The following is a 22,491-nucleotide window of genomic DNA, read 5'->3' as shown; positions in this document are numbered from 1 at the left end:
CTTTGCTTTCCACCAAAACATGCCACATTTTTCCCAACTTGCAGGCAGTTGGTAACCCCTGTTTTGTTATGGTGTGTTTCTCCAGAGCAGTGTGGTAGAGCTGAAGATGGGAAGAGCTGCGAGGTGACAAATTTAAAATGCTTTTGTGCCTAGTTCATGTGAGGCCAAAGAGGTGAGGAACAGCATGTCCGAGGTGGAGAGAAAAATGGCTCAGCCTTCATACAGATGCACTCCCTCTACCTGCATCAGGAGAGTTTAATTTTTAAACCCACTGAGACAGAGAATTTAGACCATGTAGCAATGCTGCTTGCAGTGCAGGAGCAAGGGGGCTTTTTTTGAATGAGACAACCCTGCTTGAAAAACAAAGGTGAAATTTGCCATCTTGAAATTAAGCGTATTATGGGAACCTTACTTAAATCTTACTTACATTTTTTGCTTGATCTTTCGTATTTCAATATACTTTCAAGATTTTTTTCAGATTTTTTTTCCTTTGGGGATGGCTAAGCAGATAGTTACAGAATTTTATAATTCTTAGGGTTGTGGTATTTTTTTGGATCACTTGACATTTTAAAATGTTTTCTTCTGTTAGGCCTATGTGGAATCGTTTCATCCATTGAACATGAACGCTTGCATCTTTGAAGATTTTTCTAGAGAAAATAGGGTTTCAGTTGACAGTAATTAATGTTAGACATTTAAATTTTGATTATTTTAAATCTAAAGAGAAGTCTTCATTTATGATGGGGAGAAGGCTGCGGTCAGTTCCTGTCTGTGAAATCATCTCCTGCTAAAGATGAACTGGGGCAGTCATGCCACAAACAAAACTTTTTCATCTGACAAGTAGACTCCATTGTATGCCCTTGTTTGGATGGCTCGGTCAAAATGTTTTGGTCGGTGTTTCATTTTCAGGTATTTGTATAAACGTCTCTTTGCCAGCAGCGGAGATGAGCACAGAGCTCATCAGACTGCTGGAGCCAGCAGTGGTGGACGTGTGGGGAGCTGAGGAGAGAGGGGTCCTGCCAGCCCCGAGGGAAGCCAGTACCACAGAATAACCGGGCAGCTGCACTGCTGCGTGTTGGGATGCTGGAAGTTGAGTCAGATTTTGTCCGAGGTCATTTCATTGCCATTAAGCATCAGTTGTCATCACTAGTGCCACCATGCATCCCTAAATTGAACAGCTTCTTGCATCCCAGTGTAGCTGTAACAATAAGCGTGCGAGAGTATTAATTTGCTTACTGTTCTCACTCATTTGTTCTAAGTGATTTGAGACTTGAGTTGGTGAATAAATTGCTAGCTCTGTGGCGGCTTAGTGGGTTTGTTTATTCTTCTGCGGCATGAGTCAGGAATATTTGTTTTATGAAGTTTTATTAATTTTAAATTGAAAAATTTCAAAATTTTAATTTGAAGGATACGCTGCAAGTTGTTCCCAAATTGCCCTGAAGCAATAGCTGTGAGGGCTCAGCCAAGCCTTGCTTGCTCAGGGCTTCCATTGCTCTCCACACTGTCCTCACGCATGTCCACACTGCAGTCGTGCATGTGTTTTCCTGGAATTTTACATAACTATTTAACAGAGCACTAATTACTCATAGAGCTTTAAGGAAAATTTGTCTTTAAACGTTAAATAGGTCTCGTCTGCAAGACCGCACTTGGGATGTAAAGTGACCTGGCATCCGAAGCCTGGCTCTGTTGTACCCAAAGCATACACAGTGCCAACATGTACTGCTTTATGTTTCGGAAGTGCACATCTGCCTGTAAAATTTCTGTGTTTAGTGAAAAGAATAATAAAGCCAGAGCTGTGGGGATATATTTAATTAAGATTAAGCTGACTAGTAATTGTTTCTGGAGCACCACAGATAAGAAACTGTAATGCATTTCAAAATTGTTTGATCTAGCTTATTTCAGTACAAGAACAAAATAACTTGTCTTTTTGTAATTGTATTTAGAATTATATTGTAATTTTTATTTAGAAGCAGTCAGTGCTAAAGTGAACTAATTTTTTTCATCTCTGCTAGTGTTACATGGGCAGGTACAAAATGTTACCCAGCTGCTAACTGATGCAGCTGCAATACAGTGTAAAAAAAAAAAATCTAAATGAACCCCGTATTGACCTAAAAGCAGAACATTCTGGAATAGAAGTTTTCATAGAAGGATGGAAGCTGGAAGGCACCTCTGGAGGTCACCTGCTCCAACCCCCTGCTCAGGCAGGGCCACCCAGAGCAGGGTGCCCAGGCCCATGTCCTGGTGGCTTTTGAGGATCTCCAAGGAGAAGACCCCATAGCCTCTCTGGGCAACCTGTGCCAGTGCTCCATCACCCGCACAGGAAAGAAGTTTTTTCTGAAGTTTAAATACAACTTATTGCATTTCAAGTTGCAACTGCTGCATCTTGTCCTTTGACTGGGCACCACTGAAAAGAGTCCAACTTGGTGTCCCCCAGGACCCCCAAGTCCTTTTCTGCTATGCTGCTTTCCGGGCAGCTGACCCCATGTGTGTTCTGGGGACTGGGGTTTCTCTTCCCAGTGCAGGACTCTGCACTTCTCTTTGAACATCTACAGTACACGTGGAAACAAATCAGTAATAGGTAACACTTCTGGCACTGATTACAATGCAGTTCTCTCAGTGTTCAGTGAAAAGAGCTGATAAGAGTGTATTTTGTATGTAAGATGTTTGCATAAAACATAGTGCTTTCTCAGAATATGGAAATAGGACTTCATGGACTGCTGTCCAAGCAAAACAAACAAAAAACCTACTTTTTAGTGATATAGGTCATGTGGGATGCCTGAAAAGTCTTACTAAATATAAAATAACTACCAGTATAAATGATTTTTCTGGAGATGAACAATAAATATTTTCATGGAAGATGTAATATTGAAGATAACTTGAACTGTTTGTATTATGTAGCACCTATGAACAGCAAATTAGGAGTTATTCTATGCCTGCACTAATTGACTGCAAAGTCATTGTGTGTGGCACTTAATAGCAAAGTTATTAAAGTCTATTAAGATCTTTCATCTCCATTTAGATATCTGGCTGTCTCAAGCACTCTGCAGTACTCCACAAACCAGCATCCTTTAATTCTTTTATGAAATCAAGCTTCTGTTACAAATGGGAGGGTTATCTCTGAGCTGATTGCAAAAGCGATGTTTTAGAATGAATGTGCATTAAAGCTTTTTTACTTTTTTTTTTCTTCCAGGAAATTTTAAATTAGAAAACCCGAGGCATTCTCTGTTGCAATTAAGTTCTGTCCAGCTGTCGCTGATACTGTCTGAAGTGCTTAGATTATTTAGCTGATTTATAAGTGTGTTACTGAAATTGGAATGTGTTGATTTAACAGCTGATCCTAAGCAGCGGAGCAAAAGTCAATTTCTTTTCATTTGTCTGGGCTTCATAAAGCTTAGTAACGTTTCACTGTAGAAATTCAGGCGGCTTTGTGGCTTCCAAAGGAAGGCAGAACGCAGTGCTGTGTATGTGGTACTATCCAGTCCCCTCTGTCCACAGATGGTGGTGATGTGAGATTGCTCAGTGTGCTCTGGGAGGGCGCCTCAGCTGCAAATTAGAGAGAATACCTGTGGATTCGATGTCTGTGTTTGCACTGCCCTTAACACTCTCTGCAGGTCAAAAAGCAATGCGTGCCTAATGATTTGGCTTTTTGTGATCAGTGCCGTAGCCTACAAAGAACGAGCTTGCTTCATGGGGTTGTTGAGCAGGAGAGGGAGCACCATGCAGCAGCTGCACGGCCTGCCTTGCTCAGGTCATGCACTACAACCCTGAGGTGAAACTGAGGAGCTGCTAGGCCAGAGGAGGCTGCCTTTGAAAAAGCTGAGCAGCTTGTCTTCCACTTACGTGAGGGTACCTGGAGAGGAGGTCTGGTGCTGCCTTGAAGCAGAAGGGTGGTTGGTAGAGGGGTAAGCCAAGGTTTCACACCTGGAAGTCCATAGCTTGTTTTATAGCATTGAAGTTTCAGCTCGTGTCCCAGGCTGCTTCCTACTGGTGTAGAATGCAATAAGAAATGGGGAAATTGAGTTGAACGTGGTAGCAGTATCATTAAAAGACTTCAGGCCCAACTAGAATGCTACAGTCAAAGTGATAATTTCATGCATATTTTCATTCATGCATGTGTTTCTCTTGCATATTTTGACACCTATTTTCTTCTATTTATCTGCTAACCCAAAGAAATTTAACTTTCCTGGCTTTGAAAGCACCTTAACAATCCCATTCTTACATAGCTGACTTTTAGTTCAAGGTAGACTGCTAATTTTTTTTTGAGATTGCCCACAAATAAATAGCAAAAGATTTTGACCTTTTTAGTGGTTTTCCAAAAATGATTTATGCTTTGCTGGTCTGTGTGTGATGGTTTAAAAAAAAAAAAAAAATACAATTTCAGGTATATAGACAATGTTGAATTTTCCCAACTTAAGCAAGTCTGTTTAGCAGCATCTGAAATCTGCTGGAGGTGAGTTTGTGTGTGTAACTATAGGGATTAGCTGGATTAAGCAACTATTGCTGCTGTTCTTTCCTGTCATTTTTCAGCTCCTCCAAGGGACTGTTGTACTCAGGCCTAGGTCAGTGGGACCTCTATGCCTTGGTTGTATGGGCAGTCTCCAAGTCTTCTTCCCCACCCCCTTCCTCTCTTTCCTTGCCTCCTCGTGCTTTCGTGCTGGTGGTGCCTTTGTACCACATCAGTACCAAAGCATTGCTCCATTAAAATGTTCTCTGAAATGTGAAAATAACAAAGCGGAGCAATCTGAAGTGTGTCCTCGTCCTTCGGGGGAGCAGCTGGCTGTCTGTGGGGTGAGAGGTGGCTGCTGAGAAAGCTCCAGCAAGGCCTTGCAGACATGGTCCTGTAGGCCTTTGCCTACAGGAAAGCTGGGGAGGGACTCTTGGTCAGGGAGTGTAGCGATAGGACAGGGGGTGATGGCTTTAAACTAAAAGAGGAGAGATTTAGGTTAAATATTAGGAATAAATTCTTTACTGTGAGAGTGGTGAGGCACTGGCACAGGCTGCCCAGAGAAGCTGTGGATGCCCCATCCCTGGAGGTGCTCAAGGCCAGGCTGGATGGGGCTTTGGGCAACCTGGTCTGGTGGGAGGTGTCCCTGCCCATGGCAGGGGGTTGGAGCTGGATGGTCTGTAAGGTCCCTTCCAACCCAAACCATTCTGTGATTCTGTGGTGAACTACAGCTGGCATTTGGGCACTTGCTGGGTTTGGGCTTTCTCCGGCTCGCTGTCCCACTCAGGCCTCAGAGCCAACAACAGCTGATGGTGGAGGAAGGCCGTGGAGCCCACAGCGCATCTGGACGAGTGTTTTTTGCTCTTTAGAAGACCCAGTGATGGGGTGGGAAGCCGGCTGAGGCTCCTATGATGATACCACAAAGCCTCTCTCACCAACATTTCTCTGACGGGGCATTTGTGCACCACCGGCGCCGTGAGGAGTACCCGTATGCACTTGTTGGCTGCTGGTCTTGCTGGTGAGGGCATTGCTTTGTGCTCTATCAAGTCTGCAGTGCAAGTAATTAGAAACAAATAGCGAAACCTAAGCAGATCAGCACAGATCGCATGGTCCCTATGGCAACGGCGAGTTCACCGGTGGATTGAGTTCGGCCCGCGCTGTCTGAATCTCAATGCCCTCGTCTCAGTGATGGGCTGCTGTGAAAAACGAAGAAAGCATGCAGGCGGTTTAGCTGACTTTATTTCAAGTCTGTCTTTCTCCGGGGGGATTGCAGATAGATACGTACAGTAAATATTGGGCTGGGGGAATTGTCTCTTAACAGGATCTCTTTTTTCAAGAACTGAAAGCTGCCGACAGCTAAGGGACCTTTATACCCCTAATCTGATTTTTATTTATTTTACTTTTGGAGTTGCTTCACTCTGAGTAGTAAGGTCAAAGTAAAACTGCTGGGAAATTTAGTTTTTCCTTTCCCAAGGTAGAACACTGGAACTTTTTCCACTGTAATGTTGAAGTAATTGCGTGAATGGCTGTCTGTAAATATGCTTGTTTCAGTATCAGGTTAATAAGAATGTATTTATCCCAGGGATAAAGCTTGATCATTATTTATTGTGCCTTTCAGGTGCTGCTAAATCCAGTCCAGCTTCTAAACCAGGATCAACACCTTCTCGCCCATCTTCAGCAAAAAAAGCTGCACCGAGCAGCTCAGCATCCAAATCAGATAAAGATTTGGAAACTCAAGTCATACAGCTCAGCGAACAGGTAAATTCGCTTTAGGCATGAAATTAGATGCATTTATTGTCACAGACAGGCATGAAATCTAATATTGCCCTCTGCTGAATGATATCCTCCAGAATTATGAAGGGACAAAAGATTGAAATAGCTCAGCTGGGAAGAAAAAAGAGATTTATTGTTTAAAATAACATTTAACAGAGATGACTGGTGTTGTGCCAGTAATTCTAAAAGGAGGTCTTAGGAGTGGCAGTAAGTCTTACTGAAATATGAGAGCTTCATTATAGATAATTTTATTAATTAGATTTTGAAATACATCTTTTATTTCACGTATATAGGAAAAATCTCAATACTGTTTTTCGTTCTTGTGTGCTACAAATTTGAAATAAATCACTTTAATGTGTCATTGTGGAGAAGACAAGCCTGTTTGTAATATCAGGGTGTTAGAGAATTGCAGCTGAACTGAGACTAGTTCATTGCACTCTGCTTTCTGGAATGAACGATTTCAGAATGTAATATGCCATTTTTAATTTTAAAATGTGATCTACCTTTGTGCAAATACTTAATTATAAGTAATATTCTGCAATATAATTAATAAAACTTCAGAACTTCTTCAGTGTTGTGAATGTAAGGCCTTAATTTTCATTTATGCTATTTGTGCTCTGACACCCCTCTGTCATTCTTGGACATGCAAGAGTGTCTGCACTGGACATAAAGAAATACCTGAATCTGGCTCAAATCTGTGCTGTCAGGATGGTGTCAAGGCCACTAGTATAAATGGGACCTGACTTCTGTATTTGCCCTAGATGGAGGAAAATGGAAAGGAAAAGATTCGTATTTTAGAGCAAGAGCTGCCCAGCAGCTGTATACAGGAAGAAGTCATTATTCTGGATCAAGTATAATTTTCCACAATTAAGGGCATTTCAGTTTCAGACTACCATTGACCTGAACAGCACAGATTTCAGTTTGTTTGGGCATTAACTGCAAGTTCTTGGTTACTGTTATGTTCTTAAGGTGGTGATGAATAGTCACATCCCAAACATGATGTACTGCAGATTCCGTGTGTAATTCTGAGCAACAGCAAGCTTCCAAGTGGGTGTTCAGTTGTTGCTTGCTGTAACAGAGATGTTTTGTGTTGTACAAGGAATGGGTGTATATATTTCTGATGGAATCTTTTTTCTATCCTTGTAAGTGGAGTTCAAACACTTAAATGTGGGCTTAAATCCATGACATTTGTACTTAGAAGTCAGAATGTGTTCACTTCAGCAGGAAGAGTCAGATGGGATCTTAGCAAGATAAAAATATTTGATCTTTACTAAAATACAAACAGGCAGTCACTATCACATCCACTGCTAATGTATTCCTAGCAACTTCTGTGTGTGAAAACCTTGAGCTTTATATACAAATAACCCCGAGGAAAACCGATGACTTCCCCCATCACCAAGGAGAAAAAAAAAATTGAAGATTTGGAAAGTTGGCATTTTAAAAGCTAGTTTTTAAGAGACCTTTTCTAGCTATAATGGTCTAGGAAGCTTTTTTTTGAATGCTGGCAGCACTTGGTATCTCATTTTACCATTAATGATTGCTTGTGTACCCCAGGCATGTAACAAAAGCCAAAAAAAAACCTATGCTGCAAGCAGCTTTGAGCCAGGTGTTTTTGATCCTCACTCTGAATATGCTGGAAGACCAAATTGCCCATTTTTCCCCACTCTCCAGCAACCAAGGGAAGTATGAGCAGGAGCCAGTTATACTCCTTTGCTGTCTTGATTATTAGTAAAAGTTGTTAAATGGCATCTGTGAATATCATATTCTTATATCGTTGTAACAGGCGTTTTTCAGCCTTTTCAATGAATGGCAGCTAAGGGAGATTCAGACATCCAGACTTATGTGAGACTTGTAGTGGGAAAATTTTAAGTAGTGGGGATGTCCATATACTAGATTTTACCATAGGTTGCTTAATGAGCTATTTGCAATAATTGTAAGCCATCCGTAACATTTGCTGGTTTAATGGCCCCCAACAATCTTAAAGTTTCTCTTAAAATGGTCATAGCTATTGCCCTGGTGTGTGCTAGTAAATTAAACACTTCCAAGGCATATTGCTGTGCACTGGAACTTGGTTATCCATAACATTAAAATGGTAAAGTGGTCCCTGCTGTGCTTTTGGTCTGTACCAACTAACACTCTCCCAAAGGGTTTCTTAGTGCAGCTGAGGCAAAAAAAACACAGACCAGGAACCATTACATGTGGAGAAAGGACCTTTATATGTGGAGAGTGGTCCCAGGAATAGTTAACTAGATACTAGTGTAGACATAATTTCTGAAAACAGCATCGTATTAGCAGCATGTTTACAACAGGTACTTAATTTTCAGTCTGGTTATGCAGTCCTGTCAGGGATTATACCACCAGAGGAAAGAGCAGTTGCCTTTGCATGGTTAACTGGATTGCAGAGTGTGCTTCTGGTCTGGAAACGGTGCATGGGAGTTAACATGCGCTGTTCCTTGTACAGGAGTAGCCTCTTAGCATGTTAATACAAGGGAAAAAAAAAGCATACAGATGTGCTAATTATCTTAAGGATTACCAATTAAACTGTCACAGACAGCTCATATGTAACTGAAGAAAAGTATGTCTGGTTTGGCTATAACAATGTTTACTGAATATTGTGGTTAATTAACTGTGTGCATATATGTATAGATTAATGATTCTGTTTCTTAAAAATGGAGTGAGTGTGATACAATGAAAACAAGAGTGCCTTCTTAGTAAGTGGGTCAGAAGGTAAGACTGCCTGCACTATTACCTGCAAATGTTTCAACTGAAGTTCGTTGTTTTTCTAAGCTCTAGCTTGCACAGAGCAGGAGATCTGGAAGCAGTTAAGTTCTTGTTCTGTCTGGATGCAGGAGCTGCTCCCAAGGAATATGTTGCTGCAGATCCAGAGGACACGTCTTAAACGTGAGGAAGACCTCACATTTAAGTAGGATACACATCTGTAGACCAAATTATTGTAAACTTTCGTTCCATTTTGCTATTCTTGCTTTCTGTGACTAAATAGTTAATCTTAAGGCGACTGGTCACTGTGTCAAACACAGATTCAAACTGTCAAGGGAAGACTGGGGTGTCAAACTCAGGCAGCTGCTAAGGAACGGGTTGGTACGTGAATGAGATGCCCTGAGATCCTGCCCTGGCAACAGGTCAGGGCTGCTGTCTGACACCTCTGAGAGTGCAAAGGTCAGAAAAAGGCATCGCTAGCTCAGCAGTTACGGATAAATGAACTGATAGGGTTTAGTAGGCTGTCAGAGCACTGCTTGAACTCTGATGTTTGAACTGGTGAAGGGAACAAGTTAGCTTGCAGTAGAACTGGCAACACAAACTTTCTATTAAATTGTGTCAGTTCACTCAAATCTCATCTGATGCAAGTTAATGTTATTTAGCATATTTTCCTTAGAAACTCATTTCATATAATTGCAGGCCTTAAAATGTGGATGCTAATTCAGCAGTAATTTGGACATGATTAGGGTCAGCATGTTTACTGTAGGCAGCTTCTTCCCTGATTATTTCTGTTGGTTGATACGCTGCAGTCTTCTGAACTTGAGAGCCACTTACACGTTACGCTGATCATGTATACCCTGTTGTACAGTAATTTATGTTTTGCTCCCACTAAATTCTTCTTTTTCAAGCACGTATGTATGTGTAAATGTATATGTATGTATAAAAATATATTGTGATATCAGTCATGGTTTATATGAAGCTTAATCCGTAATAGCTGGGTTGCCCATAAATGATTTGCAGCATCACAGAATCACAGAACAGCTTGGGTCAGAAGGGACCTTAAAGATCACCTGGTTCCAGCCCCCTGCCATGGACAGGGACCCCTCCCGCCAGACCAGGTTGCCCAAAGCCCCATCCAGCCTGGCCTTGAACACCTCCAGGTATGGGGCATCCACAGCTTCTCTGGGCAGCCTGTTCAGTGCCTCACCACCCTTACAGTGAAGAATTCCCTCCTAACATCTAATCTAAATCTACCTTCTTTTAGTTTAAAATAATTCCCCCTTGTCCTGTCATTATCTGACCAAGCAAAAAGTCACTCTCCATCTTTTTAATAAGCCCCCTTTAGGTACTGAAAGGCTGTGGTGAGGTTTCCCTGGAGCCTTCTCTTCTCCAGGCTGAACAATCCCAGCTCTCTCAACCTGTCTTCATAGGAGAGGTGCTCCAGCCCTCTGATCATCTTCATGGCCCTCCTCCAGACCCACTTTAACAGCCCCACATCCTTCTTGTGCTGGGGGCCCCCAGACCTGGATGCAGCACTCCAGGTGGGGCCTCACAAGGGCAGAGCAGAGGGGCACAATCACCTCCCTTGCCCTGCTGGCCACCCCTCTGGTGATGCAGCCCAGGACGCAGCTGGCCTTCTGGGCTGCAAGCACGCACTGCTGGCTCATGTCAAGCTTTTCATCCACCAGAACCCCCAAGTCCTTCACTGCAGGGCTGCTCTCAATGAGTTCTTCTCCCGGTCTGTGCTCATGTCTGGGATTGCCCCGGCCCAGGTGCAGCACCTTGCACTTGGACTTGTTGAACCTCATTAGGATCACATGGGCTGGCTTTTCTAGTGTGTCCAGATCCCTTTGGATGGCATCCATTCATTCCGCTGTATTGACTTCACCACTCAGCTTGGCGTCACCTGCAAACTTGCTGAGGGTGCACTCTGAGGGTCCCACTGTCTGTGTCATTGGTAAAGATTTTAAACAGCACCAGTCCCAAGACAGGCCCCTGAGGGACACCACTGATCACCAGCCTCCACCTGGATATAGAGCCGTTGACCACTACTCTCCGGGTGCAGCCTTCAAGCCAATTCCTTATCCACCGAATAGTCTACCATTTAAATCTATGTTTCTCCAATTTGGAGATTGGGACATCATGTGAGACTCTGTCAAAGGCCTTACAGAAGTCCAGGTAGGTGACATTAGTTGGTCTTCCCTTGTCAACCGATGCAGTCACTCCATCATAGAAGGCCACCAGATTGGTCAGGCATGACCTGCCTTTGGTGAAGCCATGCTGGCTGTCTCGGATCACCTCCTTCTATTGCATCTGCCTTGACACTGCTTCCAGGAGGATCTGTTCCATGATCTTCCCAGGCACAGAGGTGAGGCTCACTGATCTGTAGTTCCCTGGGTCCTCCTTTCTACCCTTTTTAAAAATAGCGATGGTGTTTCTCTTTTTCTAGTCACCAGGGACTTTGCCTCACTGCCAGGACTTTTCAAATGTGATGGAGAGAGGCTTGGCAACTGGATCAGCCAATTCCCTCAGGACCCTAGGATGCATGTCATCAGGCCGCATAGACTTGTACCTGTTTGGTTTCATCAGGTGGTCTCAAACCTGCCCTTCACTTACAGTGCAAGGGACTTTGCTCCCCCAGACCTCATCTATGGGTTCAGGGAAACGAGAGACATGGGAAACCTGGCCCTCAGTGAAGACTGAGGGAGAGAAGTTGAGTATCTCAGTCTTCTCTGACATCACTAGTTCTCCCTTCTCATCCATCAAAGGAGGCACACTCTCTTTGGCCTTCCTTTTCTGAGCAATGTACCTATAGCATCCCTTCCTGTTGTTCTTCGCATCCCTTGCCAAGCTCAGTTCCATCTGTGCCTTGGCTTTCCCGATCCTATCCCTGCACATCCAGATGGCATCCCTGTCCTCTTCCCAGGCCACGTGTCCCTGCTTCCACTGCCTGTGCGTTTCCTTCTTGCTCCTCAGTCTGACCAGCAGGTCCTTGCTCAGCCACGTCGGTTTCCTGCCTTGCCCGCTAGATGTGTTACACACGAGGACGGAGAGCTCTTGCGCTCGGAGAAAAGTGTTCTTAAAGAGTTACCAGCGCTGATCAGTTCATTTGTCCCTAAGGACAGCTTCCCAGGCGATCTCATCCAATAACTCTTTAAACAGCTGGAAGTTTACCCTTCTGAAGTTAAGGGTCCTGACTTTGCTCTTTGTCGGCCCCATATTCCTCAAGGTCACGTTCTGCAGCAGTCCCGGCAGAGAAATCAAGACCAACGGTATAACTTAAAGACACTTGTGTGGAAGGCTGCAGTAAGAAATGATACTTGAAACTTGTGATATTTTTTGATCGAGACAGCACGTTAATCAGACCAGAAAGCCTGTAGTACCTCCTGGTCCCTGCATGCTCCGGCAGCCTCAGGGCGCTGAGGCGCAGGTCTGTGATGCTTCAGCAAGTGGGGAGGCAGCAAAGAGGTGAAAAAACAACACGGCAGCACTTGCAGCTAGCCCTTTTAATTTCCTAACTGGACCATTTCCCTTTATGAGCTTTTCTACTAGCTCTGCATATTTCTAGGCGAGGAGATGCAGTAGGTTTCCAAACAACTGCACATTAACCCAGGCAGAGTAATGCAATTCCTGTGCTGAATGTTTTATTAATTACCATTACATTATGTTTCTGGCAGCTTTATTAGAAGCCGGATCTTAAATAGCTCTGACTCTTGAACTGCTGCTTTAGGTTTCAATGTAAAAGAACACTGAGGAAACTGACCTCTAAGGATCAAGGTTAGAAAGTATCCACGATGCACAAGGGGGAAGCCTGATGCACTGTTCTCTGTTGTGTAATATTCGGTCTAGCACTTCAGAAAGTGGAATTTACTTTTTGTGAATATAAGCTATAAAAATGAATGTATATTTGGGGTGGTGGTTGGCGTGCATAATTTTAGACAGTTGTTTTGTCTGTAGTGCGCCTCACAACTGATGCACCATGTACTGGTTTGTATGCAGGTACATTCATTAAAACTTGCACTTGAAGGCGTGGAGAAGGAAAGAGATTTCTACTTCGGCAAATTAAGGGAGATTGAACTTCTCTGCCAGGAACATGGGGGAGAGAATAATGACCTTGTCCATCGGCTAATGGAAGTCCTTTATGCTTCAGAAGAACACGTAAGTTCAAGCTTACTGTGTATTTTGTTGAGACAGAACAGCTTAATTCTATAAAAGAAATTATTGACACAGTATTGGGTCATGTCCTATATCTAGGTCAGCAGAGCAGTAGCAGCTAGGATTTCCATGAATCCTCCCCCCAAATGGAAGCTTGCTTTCACAAACAGACTTTGCAGCTTGGGGAATAGACTCGGGAGGCCGGCTGCCTTTTGCTGCTTCAGCGTAGGTTTTGTTTTCTACTTTTGCTGAAGTTAATCTGAAATGGGAGTGTGTGTGTCACAATTTTAAATTGATTTCATGTGGTCCTGAGACTTAGTTTTGTTTTGCTCCTACCTTTCTGCATGAAGTGTTTTACTCGTGTTCTTTAAGGTGTTGAGAACTAAAAAGCAGGGAAATTCTCACAGAGATGCTGTTTAATGTCTACAGCTGTGAACCTTCTTTCCCATGTGGCAGTGTTGTAGTACGTACAGTGCAGGTTGCCAAATGCATAATTATATCCGCAGAAGTAATGCTCTTTAGCATTTTTTATCCTGTTGCTATAGGCAAAATTCTTCAGTGTGCAAACCCAATAATCCTCTATTACCAAAATTGCAGAAATGTATTGTCTGCGAGATTAAACGAGAATCTCATTGCATCTTAGACGTGGCACTGTAGACACTGAACAAAGCAAGAAGCTGTAAAGGATACTGGCTAAATTCCTCAGATACACTCAGGGATAATGATTCAGTAGAGATTTAGCCGAACTACTGCTATTCGTGCTAACTAAATCCCTGTGTGCGCTGTTCTGATAATTGACCCCTCAGTCTCCACTGGACGATAGCTTTGGCTCCAGAGCGTATAAGCATCAGCCTAATCTCTCAGTAGCCCTGTGGCACTGTAGCCTTTCTTACATCTGTTCCCACAAAGCTGCTGCAGCGGTAGTCAGCTGACTCAAAATTTTATATCAAAAGTCGTGCTGAAGCAGCTGCTAAATTGTGTGCTTTTCTAAAATAGACTAGTAGAGCACAAAAGAATGTTGGGTGCAAGAGGGACGCAAGCTTGTCACTGACAGAGGCCACTGCTCAGATTAGAAGTGACAGGGGAAAGAGGATTTGTTCAGTGGTGTGGGGTGAGTGCTGGAGAGGAAAAGGAGGAGGAAACCATTATTTTTGCAGGAGTAAACAAGCAGACAAATTTGCCAGACACGTGATAACAGGCTAAAAGAATTACACACATATAGCGGTCACAGAAAATGTCTTCTGGATTCAAGAACAGTGATTTATTTATAAAGCAAAGCCAGAAAAATCCCTCTTCTCCCTATACCCCTACCACATCTGTCTCTGTTGGCTTACATGGGAAGTGATTCCCAGCCAAGGAATGCATTAGTTGCGTTTCTTCCTGCAGTTTTCCGTGCCGGCAGCACGCATTACAAAATGTCCTACTTCAGTCCACATCTCGCTGTGTTATCTGCTTACTCCCTCCAATACTTTTCCTGTTGAAAGCACCGTCAGTGCCTGCACATGAACTAGATACACGAGCTGTGCCGTTATCTAGAATGTGCTTCCAGTTGGAGGCCGTGGATGTTGCTTCAGCAGCAGCAGAGCCCTGACCTCTCAGGGAAGAACGCAGAGGTCATTCCCCACTCATTTTTTTCCTGCCTTTCAGTGACAGGATTCATCTCCTTATCTTCTGGGGTACACATCCCCTCTTCAGCTTAGCAGACAGACTAGGGTTTGCTGAAGCAAGACCCCAGTGTGCTAAGACTGAGAACCACAGAGTGTGGTTACCTTGCTGATGCCTACTTCTTGCTTTCGTACTTTGCTGTCTCATCGGCCTGCTTTGACTCTAAGTTCTGTTTTTTCTCTCTGTCTAATGAAGTTGTTCCAAGTTAAATTCTCTTATCTCTCCACACTTTGTGGGTTAATCCCTTGGTAACAGCAGTTTAGATTTCCCAAGCCCCAGATGGGAAATGGCCCCAAAGCACAAGCTACTTCAGCATTCCTGGTTTCTTGCTAATAAGTGCATGGTAAATCCAGCTTAGATTGTTGTAATCTCTGTTTCAGAGTGTCTTAAATATTCGGGGCCAAGTAGGAAGAAAAAAAAGTTTGCATTAATTTTCAGGATTCGTGGCAGTTATAAATGATACTGTGGCCATGAGGTTTTTCTCCAAGGAGGGAGATGTGAGGTAATGCAGCTCAGGCATACTGCACAAGTCATACCTGACCGAAGCCTTTGTACTTAAATATCATGGCTAAGTTAAATTTGTTTTCAGTTCATTCCTCCAATAACCATTTCATAGTGATCTCAAACTCTTCCTTCATAGCTGTAATTTGACAGGAGTCTACTGTACTCTTCGTAGTGATCATGTCCTATTTTTCATGCCAACTTATTCAGAAAGGACAAGTCTCTCTATATATCCTAATTTTGTGTTACGCTTAATTTAATCCTTATAAAAGAAAAGTCTGGACAGCACTTCAAGTGCTGAAGTCTCCCAGTAGCTCATAGGTCCCCCGTGAGACTTGTGGGCTGTCAGGTGAATTCTACGTAGAATGACTCAGAATACAAATACAGAATTTGGAACTTAAAAGGTGTGTTCTCCAGACGTTTGGTTATTGTAGTATTGCACCGGAGGGATTTTTGTCAGGTTCATGTTAAGGGTTGGGTTTTTTGTATTTTTTTATAATTATTTTTTCAGAATTCCAAGTCATAGTGCAGTTTCAACCAAGTGACTTCATGAGCTTGTTTCATTTAATTTGATAAAGGCTATGTTTTTAAGACTTCTTTTTTTCCTTTATTTTGCTGGAATTTTGAGTCTTACAGCACAATTATCAATCTGTTTGGGTTCCTTATTTTTAAGGCTTCTCCTTCTCCCTGGTACAGTTCTGTTCTAAACCTCCTCATTATCTGTCTTTGCTTATGCAAGAGGGATGTCGTGTCTGCTAGTTGCATTTAAAGTTTGGCTGATCAGTCTGTAATCCTTTGTAATTTTTAATTACAAATTGCTTTTTAGTAATCTTTCTGCTTCTCAGTTTAAAAAAAACAATCAAAGTAGTCAGAGAATGGTATTGAAAAAGGATGCATTTGGGTGTTGCAGGGAAGCGTGGCCTCTAGCACTCATGCTGTGGCTGCTACAGACAGGATTGAGACCTTGGATAGTATGCAAAGCATTTGGTAGTCTGGTTTTATAGCAGGAGAGCTTCCGACAGAAGAGCCAGAAGAGGCTGCGTGCCTGGTTATGAACGCTGGAGCCATATAGGTCTTGGCATGAAGCAAAATTGCTGCTGCTTTTGCTTTCCTAGATAGGCTGTTCTGGTTCAGTTCATGCGGAAGTTGGATGGATCTCTTTGATCTATGGGTTGCTCGGCTCACATTTCCAAACAAATTGCTTGAAATTCAGTTGGTCTTGTATCTTTCTGCTCTAGCAGCCGCTACATCTGTTGCTGCTTTTGGGAGAGGCACCCACCCCCCGCAGCAGCTGGTTTTGATAAAGAGTAGCTTTCCAGTCTGCAGGCACACCTGAATAGTTGGAGGCAGATGGGCTGAGGGTCGAAAGTGAGCATCTCTCGTAGTGGGAGGCAGAGATGGCCATGGTCGTGTGATCTGAGTCAGAAATAAATGCTCTGAATAGACCTTCCACTACTTGCCTTATTAGGGGATGCTATTCAAGGAGATTCCACAGTCCCAAGGTAATTGTGCAGAGTGATTCTTGTCTTCCCCATTTCACGTATTTATACAAGCTCCGCGTACTGGAAAGCACGTGTCCAACTCCCAGAACAACTTCTGGGGTAGTCACATAAGATTTACCATTTCCATCAAAGGTAAGCCTGGCAGGAGGGGAGCCACTGCTCTTCTTCAGAGCTGCAGGGTAGGTTCCCAAGCCACTCCCTGCGGTTAGAGGCTTTCCCTATTACGCATGAAAGGATAGCATGTACATGACCTATAAAATCTGCATGAATGTGCTCTTCTACTTGGCGTATCATAAAATCTGCACATGTGGAGCCTATTGAACAGGTACACAACAGAGCAGGTCACATAGCTCCTTAGGTTTGAACACACTTCAGTTTTCTTACCCTGTAGCGCAGGGTCACGTTCTCACAGCAGGCAGCTTCTGCCTGGAAACTGGTGCACCCCTGAATTCTTGTACTCCTGCAGCCCGTTGCAGAAGATGGAATTTTTGGATACCAAGCAAAAAGAATTTGTGACTTGACATCCCATATGCGATAAAGGCATCGCTCCCCCAAGGGTGCCATGAGATGCAAAACTGCAATTGTCCCATCTGATACATGTGGCATCTACCTGAAAATAGCACCCGAGTGACACACAAGCTTGCTTTCAATTGAAATTTGGCTGTTCCTGTATGTGGTAAACAGCTGAATATTCCTATTGTATCAACAAATGATAGGGACCTTACTCACTTGTTCCTGCCGTTTAGAAATATGAATATTTTGCTGCCAGAAGGGGAGCATTTTCTTATTGTATAAGCTGCTCCGAACTGTTCTGGGAAGATTCAAGTTACGGCCTCCTTTTTCTTTCAATTTTTGCCTCCAGCTAGAAAACTTAGCAGTATCAGTGTCTTAGTTTGTCCAAGCCGCTCGCTGCCGATGAAAATTGCTGGGAGCCAGGCGAGTTCTGCAGAGGCACCTCATCAGCGAGGGTGCATTTGAATGGCAGCTCGGTGTCTTGGAAAAGCGTTTCCCTTCAGAGCTGCCTGCAGCTGAGCACTACTAATGCAGGGCAGGGAGTAGATGTGTAGGATCTTTTCAGCAAACCGTGCCGTGGAAGGATGGAAATGCGCTTTAGAGAGAATCTGTACTTGTAGCTACACCTGATGGGAATAGAGAGAGTGCTGTGAGGAACAACCAGCCTTTCTGAGCTCTGATAGATCTAGGCCAACTCAAGATACCAGGTCTGTTGTCTCTAAATTGAAAACTGTTTAAAAACTTGAATTTTTTAAACACGCGATTGCACGTGCAATGAGGATCCAGCATTTCTCTCAGTCAGGGTTTCCTCTCACAACAGGAATTCAGAGGCACAGCTCTAGAAAATACTACAGATAGTAATCATGTGCAAGAGGGAGCTGTTCAGTAGTGATCACCTGCCTTCTAGCAGTAGCACCGTAAATAAGCGAATAGTGGACTTTTTCCAAAGAAAATGTGTTCGTGCCTAGCAAATCTTTGGTTATATTTTCTGGATAACATTAAAAATCATGGTTTTGATAGCCTTTAACTCTGGGCTATACTAGCATGAGTATATCAGTTTGGGAAAGTAGTACAGCTGACCTAAAAAAAAAAGTGAGTTTAATTTTTAACGTATGTGATAGCAAAAGTGCCTTGTCCATTTAGAGATACAAACCTGCAGTGCAGGTTGTGTGAAAACTGTAGCAGACAGGCTCAGAAATCTTTGGGCAGGCTGAAAATGGGAGGACATCAGGGTGCGATGATGCAGCATCTGACTGGAATATCTCACTACCTGGTTATTTGAACTGATCGCTTGCTGGAACAGTTACACTCTGTGAGGCTGAAAACTGACACTTTTTCTGTGGAAGTGTCACTACTGCATATACACTGATTAAAAGCAGAATAAATGCATTTTATTGTAATGTCACAAAAATCTGCTTTTCTTGGGAAACAGCTCATTTTGTATTTATGTGCAAGTCCAAAAGTAGTAGAGAAACAATAAACAGTTCACAATGTCACGAACACAAATCAGCATGGATATGCCTAATTACTCCATGGAGGTGGTTTTACTCCATTTTGAATTTTTAACTGTGCCCACGCCCCATAGGCTGCAGCAACAAATTGCAGTAAACAGACTTCTCATAGTCTTAAAACTCATTAAGTAAAAAATTATGCAAAAGAGCTACTGAGAGATTCATTTGTACAATGGCTCTGATTTAAGTTACCTAGGAGCTAGCATTTATTTTTATGTCAGCTTTCATTGCAGCAGAGATTAAAAAAAAAGCTCTGAATTTCAACTTTGTCTTAATATATTGAAGCACGTAGTTTAATATTAAGCAATCTAACTCATATAGCCTTGTGAAAGGCCAAACAGAGACAGGTGGAGACAGAATATGAGGGTGTCAAAGTAAATCAGTGGCAAACCTGAATTATTAGCTGTCTTGTGTTGATGTCTTCTCATTTGAATGAAAGTTAAAAGTTGAACTTGAGGCTAGAGGGAGCACGGTGGGGCAAGATTACAGAAAGAATGCTGTCTGCTGAAGAATGTTTTGGGGTCTTTTTCTGCCTGCAGGAGGGCCACACAGAAGAGCATGAAGGTGAAGAGCAAGTCCATGAACAGCCCCAGCAGCAGGAGGAGTACTGACTCACCCAGCGTCTCTGACAATTTTCATTTTGTGTGAGAACTTTCTTCCGGAGAATGGAACATGTGTGGCCTCAAACTTGAAATCAGTTCACTCCCAGTCTGCCATTAACATTTATGTACCATAGTGAGTGCCAGCCAACCACTGCATTCTGTACCCATACTTTGCCAAGATGCATTTGCAGAAGTCTTCTTTCAGTGTATCTTCCCAAGAGGCTGTAGGGCTACATCACCTACTGTACATCACTGCAACTTCACCACTTGGCTGCTTGAGATTTGTTCTGCTCTTTTAAGAAAATATATATATTTATTTTTTTTCTTTTTGTCTTAAGTATGATACACTTGTAACTTGTTCTAACATATTTATATTGGCATTTTGTGTGGCAAGAAGTACCGTACCACTAGCTGTGTCTCTCACTTTGTGGTGCTTTGGCGTTTCCTAGTACATCTGCCTTGGGGCATAAATTCGGTCAATTGGAATAAAGGGATACAGTGGAAGTCGTGCTCAAGCCATAACGATGAGGTGTGTTGTGGAGGAAAATGCTCGTGTTGCTCACGTTTATTCCTTTCCCGCCTTCACGAAGTGGAAGGCATAGCATCTGTTTCACTAGGAGAGATTTAAAACCTTGTGTTAGAAAGCTTGTTAGAAAGCTGCATGGTATGTTTTTTGACTTATTTCTGGAGGACAGACATCCGCTTAAGTTTCTTCTGAAAACCCTCCCAGTTTCCTGACTAGTCAATAGACATTTCCCAGCTTTTCTTCCTTCCTGAGGAACCCTGTCCCAGCCTCCAGCTTCAGCTCTGCCCGCAGAGGGCTCAGTGCTGATGCAGGGGAGGAATCTCCTTGACACAAGTGTAGCTGCAGGACGCGATCTCTGCCGTCATGCTTGGCTTCCCACCCCTCAGAAGAGGACAAAGTAGGCCAGACATTTCTTTTCGCTAACCTCCCCCCTCTGCTGCCCTGACCATGCAAGTCTGGAAGATGGAAAGCTTCCTCACTAGTGCAAGGTACGGGGGAAACCCAGCCACAAAACTAGCCCTGAAAACCCCCGAGCTCCCTGTGAGTGGGCGGCGGACACCTCGCGGGTGTTGAGGCCGCTTCTGAAGCGTGGAGAGGCAGCGAGACGTCCTCCTGGAGACGGTGCGTGCATCAGACCCGCTGGCCGAGGGGCAGCGAGCCAGCTCTGCGCTCGGCTGACCCTCCTGCAGCGAGGCTGGCGTGGTGCAGCAGCACCTCCACCCGGGAGGCGCCTGCGGTGAGTGCTCCTCTCCAGAATGGTCCCTACCGCCCTGTTCTAAATGATGGTATTTTATAAACAGGTATCTTGAAGTGTATAAAGCATTCCTTGTTTTTATCGTGAAACTGTGCATTCTAGTCTCTCTGAATATTTTATGCTTGGTATTCTTGGTCTCTCACTTGACTTTTCTTAATTCTGGATTGTTCCTCTGATCAAGCAGGTACATGGAAGTCCCAACCCAGTCTGCAGTCACTGAAACACTCAAAAACCCGTTGAACAGCTAAACCTTCTTAGGTCTTCGTGCGCTCCTAAAGCATGAGCTCCCAGCTGATGCTTCCGTAGAGAGGTTTTTAATTAATCAGCCCACCAACACGTGCGCACACGTGCAGTTTTCTGTCCCTAAGAAATCTTTTGCAGCTAAGTGGCTCTTAGTTAAATGTGAGAACGCTGCTGTTGTGTCGCACCGCAGGCAATCTATAAAATACTGTTAAACATTAGAACAGGTATTTCTATTTCCTTGATTGCTCCCCGTGCCCGTAGAGTTTCTAGACCCTCTGGGTTGAAGATCTTCTGGCCCTGCCTCCAGCATTGACCTCACAGCCTACCTGGTAATAGCAAAAGTACTGCATCCTGCAGGCCAGCACTTTCCTTTCTGATTTTTGATTGGTTACAAATACGATCTGGTTTATAAAAATGTGTATTTTCCAAACTAAGTATTTCCGAGAATCACCACAGATGGGGGAATTGTCATTTTCATTGTATTTGTGTTTATTAGAACCTATGTACTTATTACAATTGTCATTGTAATAAACGGTAGTTCTTCATAATGCTGTTGAACTGAAGAGCAGTTACTAATTTTTTTTTCCAATCTCCAGAACGTCCTTTAACCTGTAGGGGATTTCTGATGGGGCAGGGAGTTTGGGATCAGGCTATAAACCTAATCAGCAGCAGCAGTCTGATTACTGCAGTTTGTCCTCCTGCTAATATTCGAGCAGGTGCAAGGAGGGCACTTCAAGAGAAAACGCTTCTCTGAAGGTGCAGACAGTTGGGTTGTTGAGCTCCCAGGGGTTCGTGGTCAGGCTGTGGTGCCTCTGAACTTTTCTCTCTGAAGCACTTTTAAAGAACGACAACAACAACAGCTGAACTTCATTTCCTTAAGTTCTCTCCATCCTGGTTTTGGTCTGAGGAGCGTAGTGCTCTCGCTGCTTGTGTCAAGGAGGAAGTGACTGATGCAGGGAGCCGGGGCAGTAAATTACCTCCTGGGCACTAGAAATGTGGCTGTGCTGAGGGGAGAGCGATGCTCTGAAAGGGGAAAGAGTTGTCCTTCTCCCACCCCCCTGCGAGTAACCCATTATTCCGTTATGGTTTTAATATGCATTTGTAATTACCTTTACTAAATAGCACACCATAAAGCTTTGGTTATATATTAAATGTAAACTGAAAGGAATGTAAACATATGTATTGTTAATTATAAATAGATGAGTAATGACATAATAGATACAAAAAGTCTTATCCAGATGTATCAGTCATTTTACATTATCCACAAATTGTCGCATGGTAGAGTAGATTTTTGTCTGAATATGTGAATAACTTGACTTGCGTTTATCTTTTTACATATTTAATAAAAAAATATATGTTAAAATCTGTCTAGCTCTAGAGACTTCAAAACATTCTAAAACAATACTTTTCTGTTTAAAATACATATATTTAATTGCTTCGTTACTGAGTGCATATGGGAGCAGGAAGAAAAAGACAGCTGCTTTAAAAAAAATAAGTTCACTTACCCTGTGTCTGCAGGTAGTGTCTATTTATTTCCCCAAGAGCCCAGCAACTGTATCACTTTCTACCAAAACCAAACAAATAAAA

General features: G+C 43.2%; 1 protein-coding gene across 6 annotated transcripts in view; it reads left to right on the top strand.

Annotated features, from left to right (window-relative positions):
* Positions 1–22,267, top strand: part of MAPRE2 (microtubule associated protein RP/EB family member 2) — a 100,308-nt gene extending 78,041 nt beyond the window's left edge. For 3 of the 6 annotated variants that reach the window (XM_083823438.1, XM_083823434.1, XM_083823435.1), the window contains 4 exons: positions 6,060–6,199; positions 12,932–13,090; positions 13,187–13,312; positions 19,319–22,267. In XM_083823438.1, coding sequence (XP_083679564.1) covers positions 6,060–6,199; positions 12,932–13,090; positions 13,187–13,312; positions 19,319–19,390 — 497 coding nt within the window. In that variant the 3' untranslated portion in view covers positions 19,391–22,267. The remainder of the gene's footprint in view (positions 1–6,059; positions 6,200–12,931; positions 13,091–13,186; positions 13,313–19,318) is intronic. The other 3 variants (XM_083823436.1, XM_083823437.1, XM_083823439.1) reach the window with 1 other exon arrangement.
* The last annotated feature ends 224 nt before the right edge of the window (positions 22,268–22,491 follow it).

The sequence above is a fragment of the Anser anser genome, assembly GCF_964211835.1.
Source record: "Anser anser genome assembly, chromosome: 2".
NCBI classification, from domain to species: Eukaryota; Metazoa; Chordata; class Aves; order Anseriformes; family Anatidae; genus Anser; species Anser anser.
This window is presented reverse-complemented; position numbering and strand designations above follow the sequence as displayed.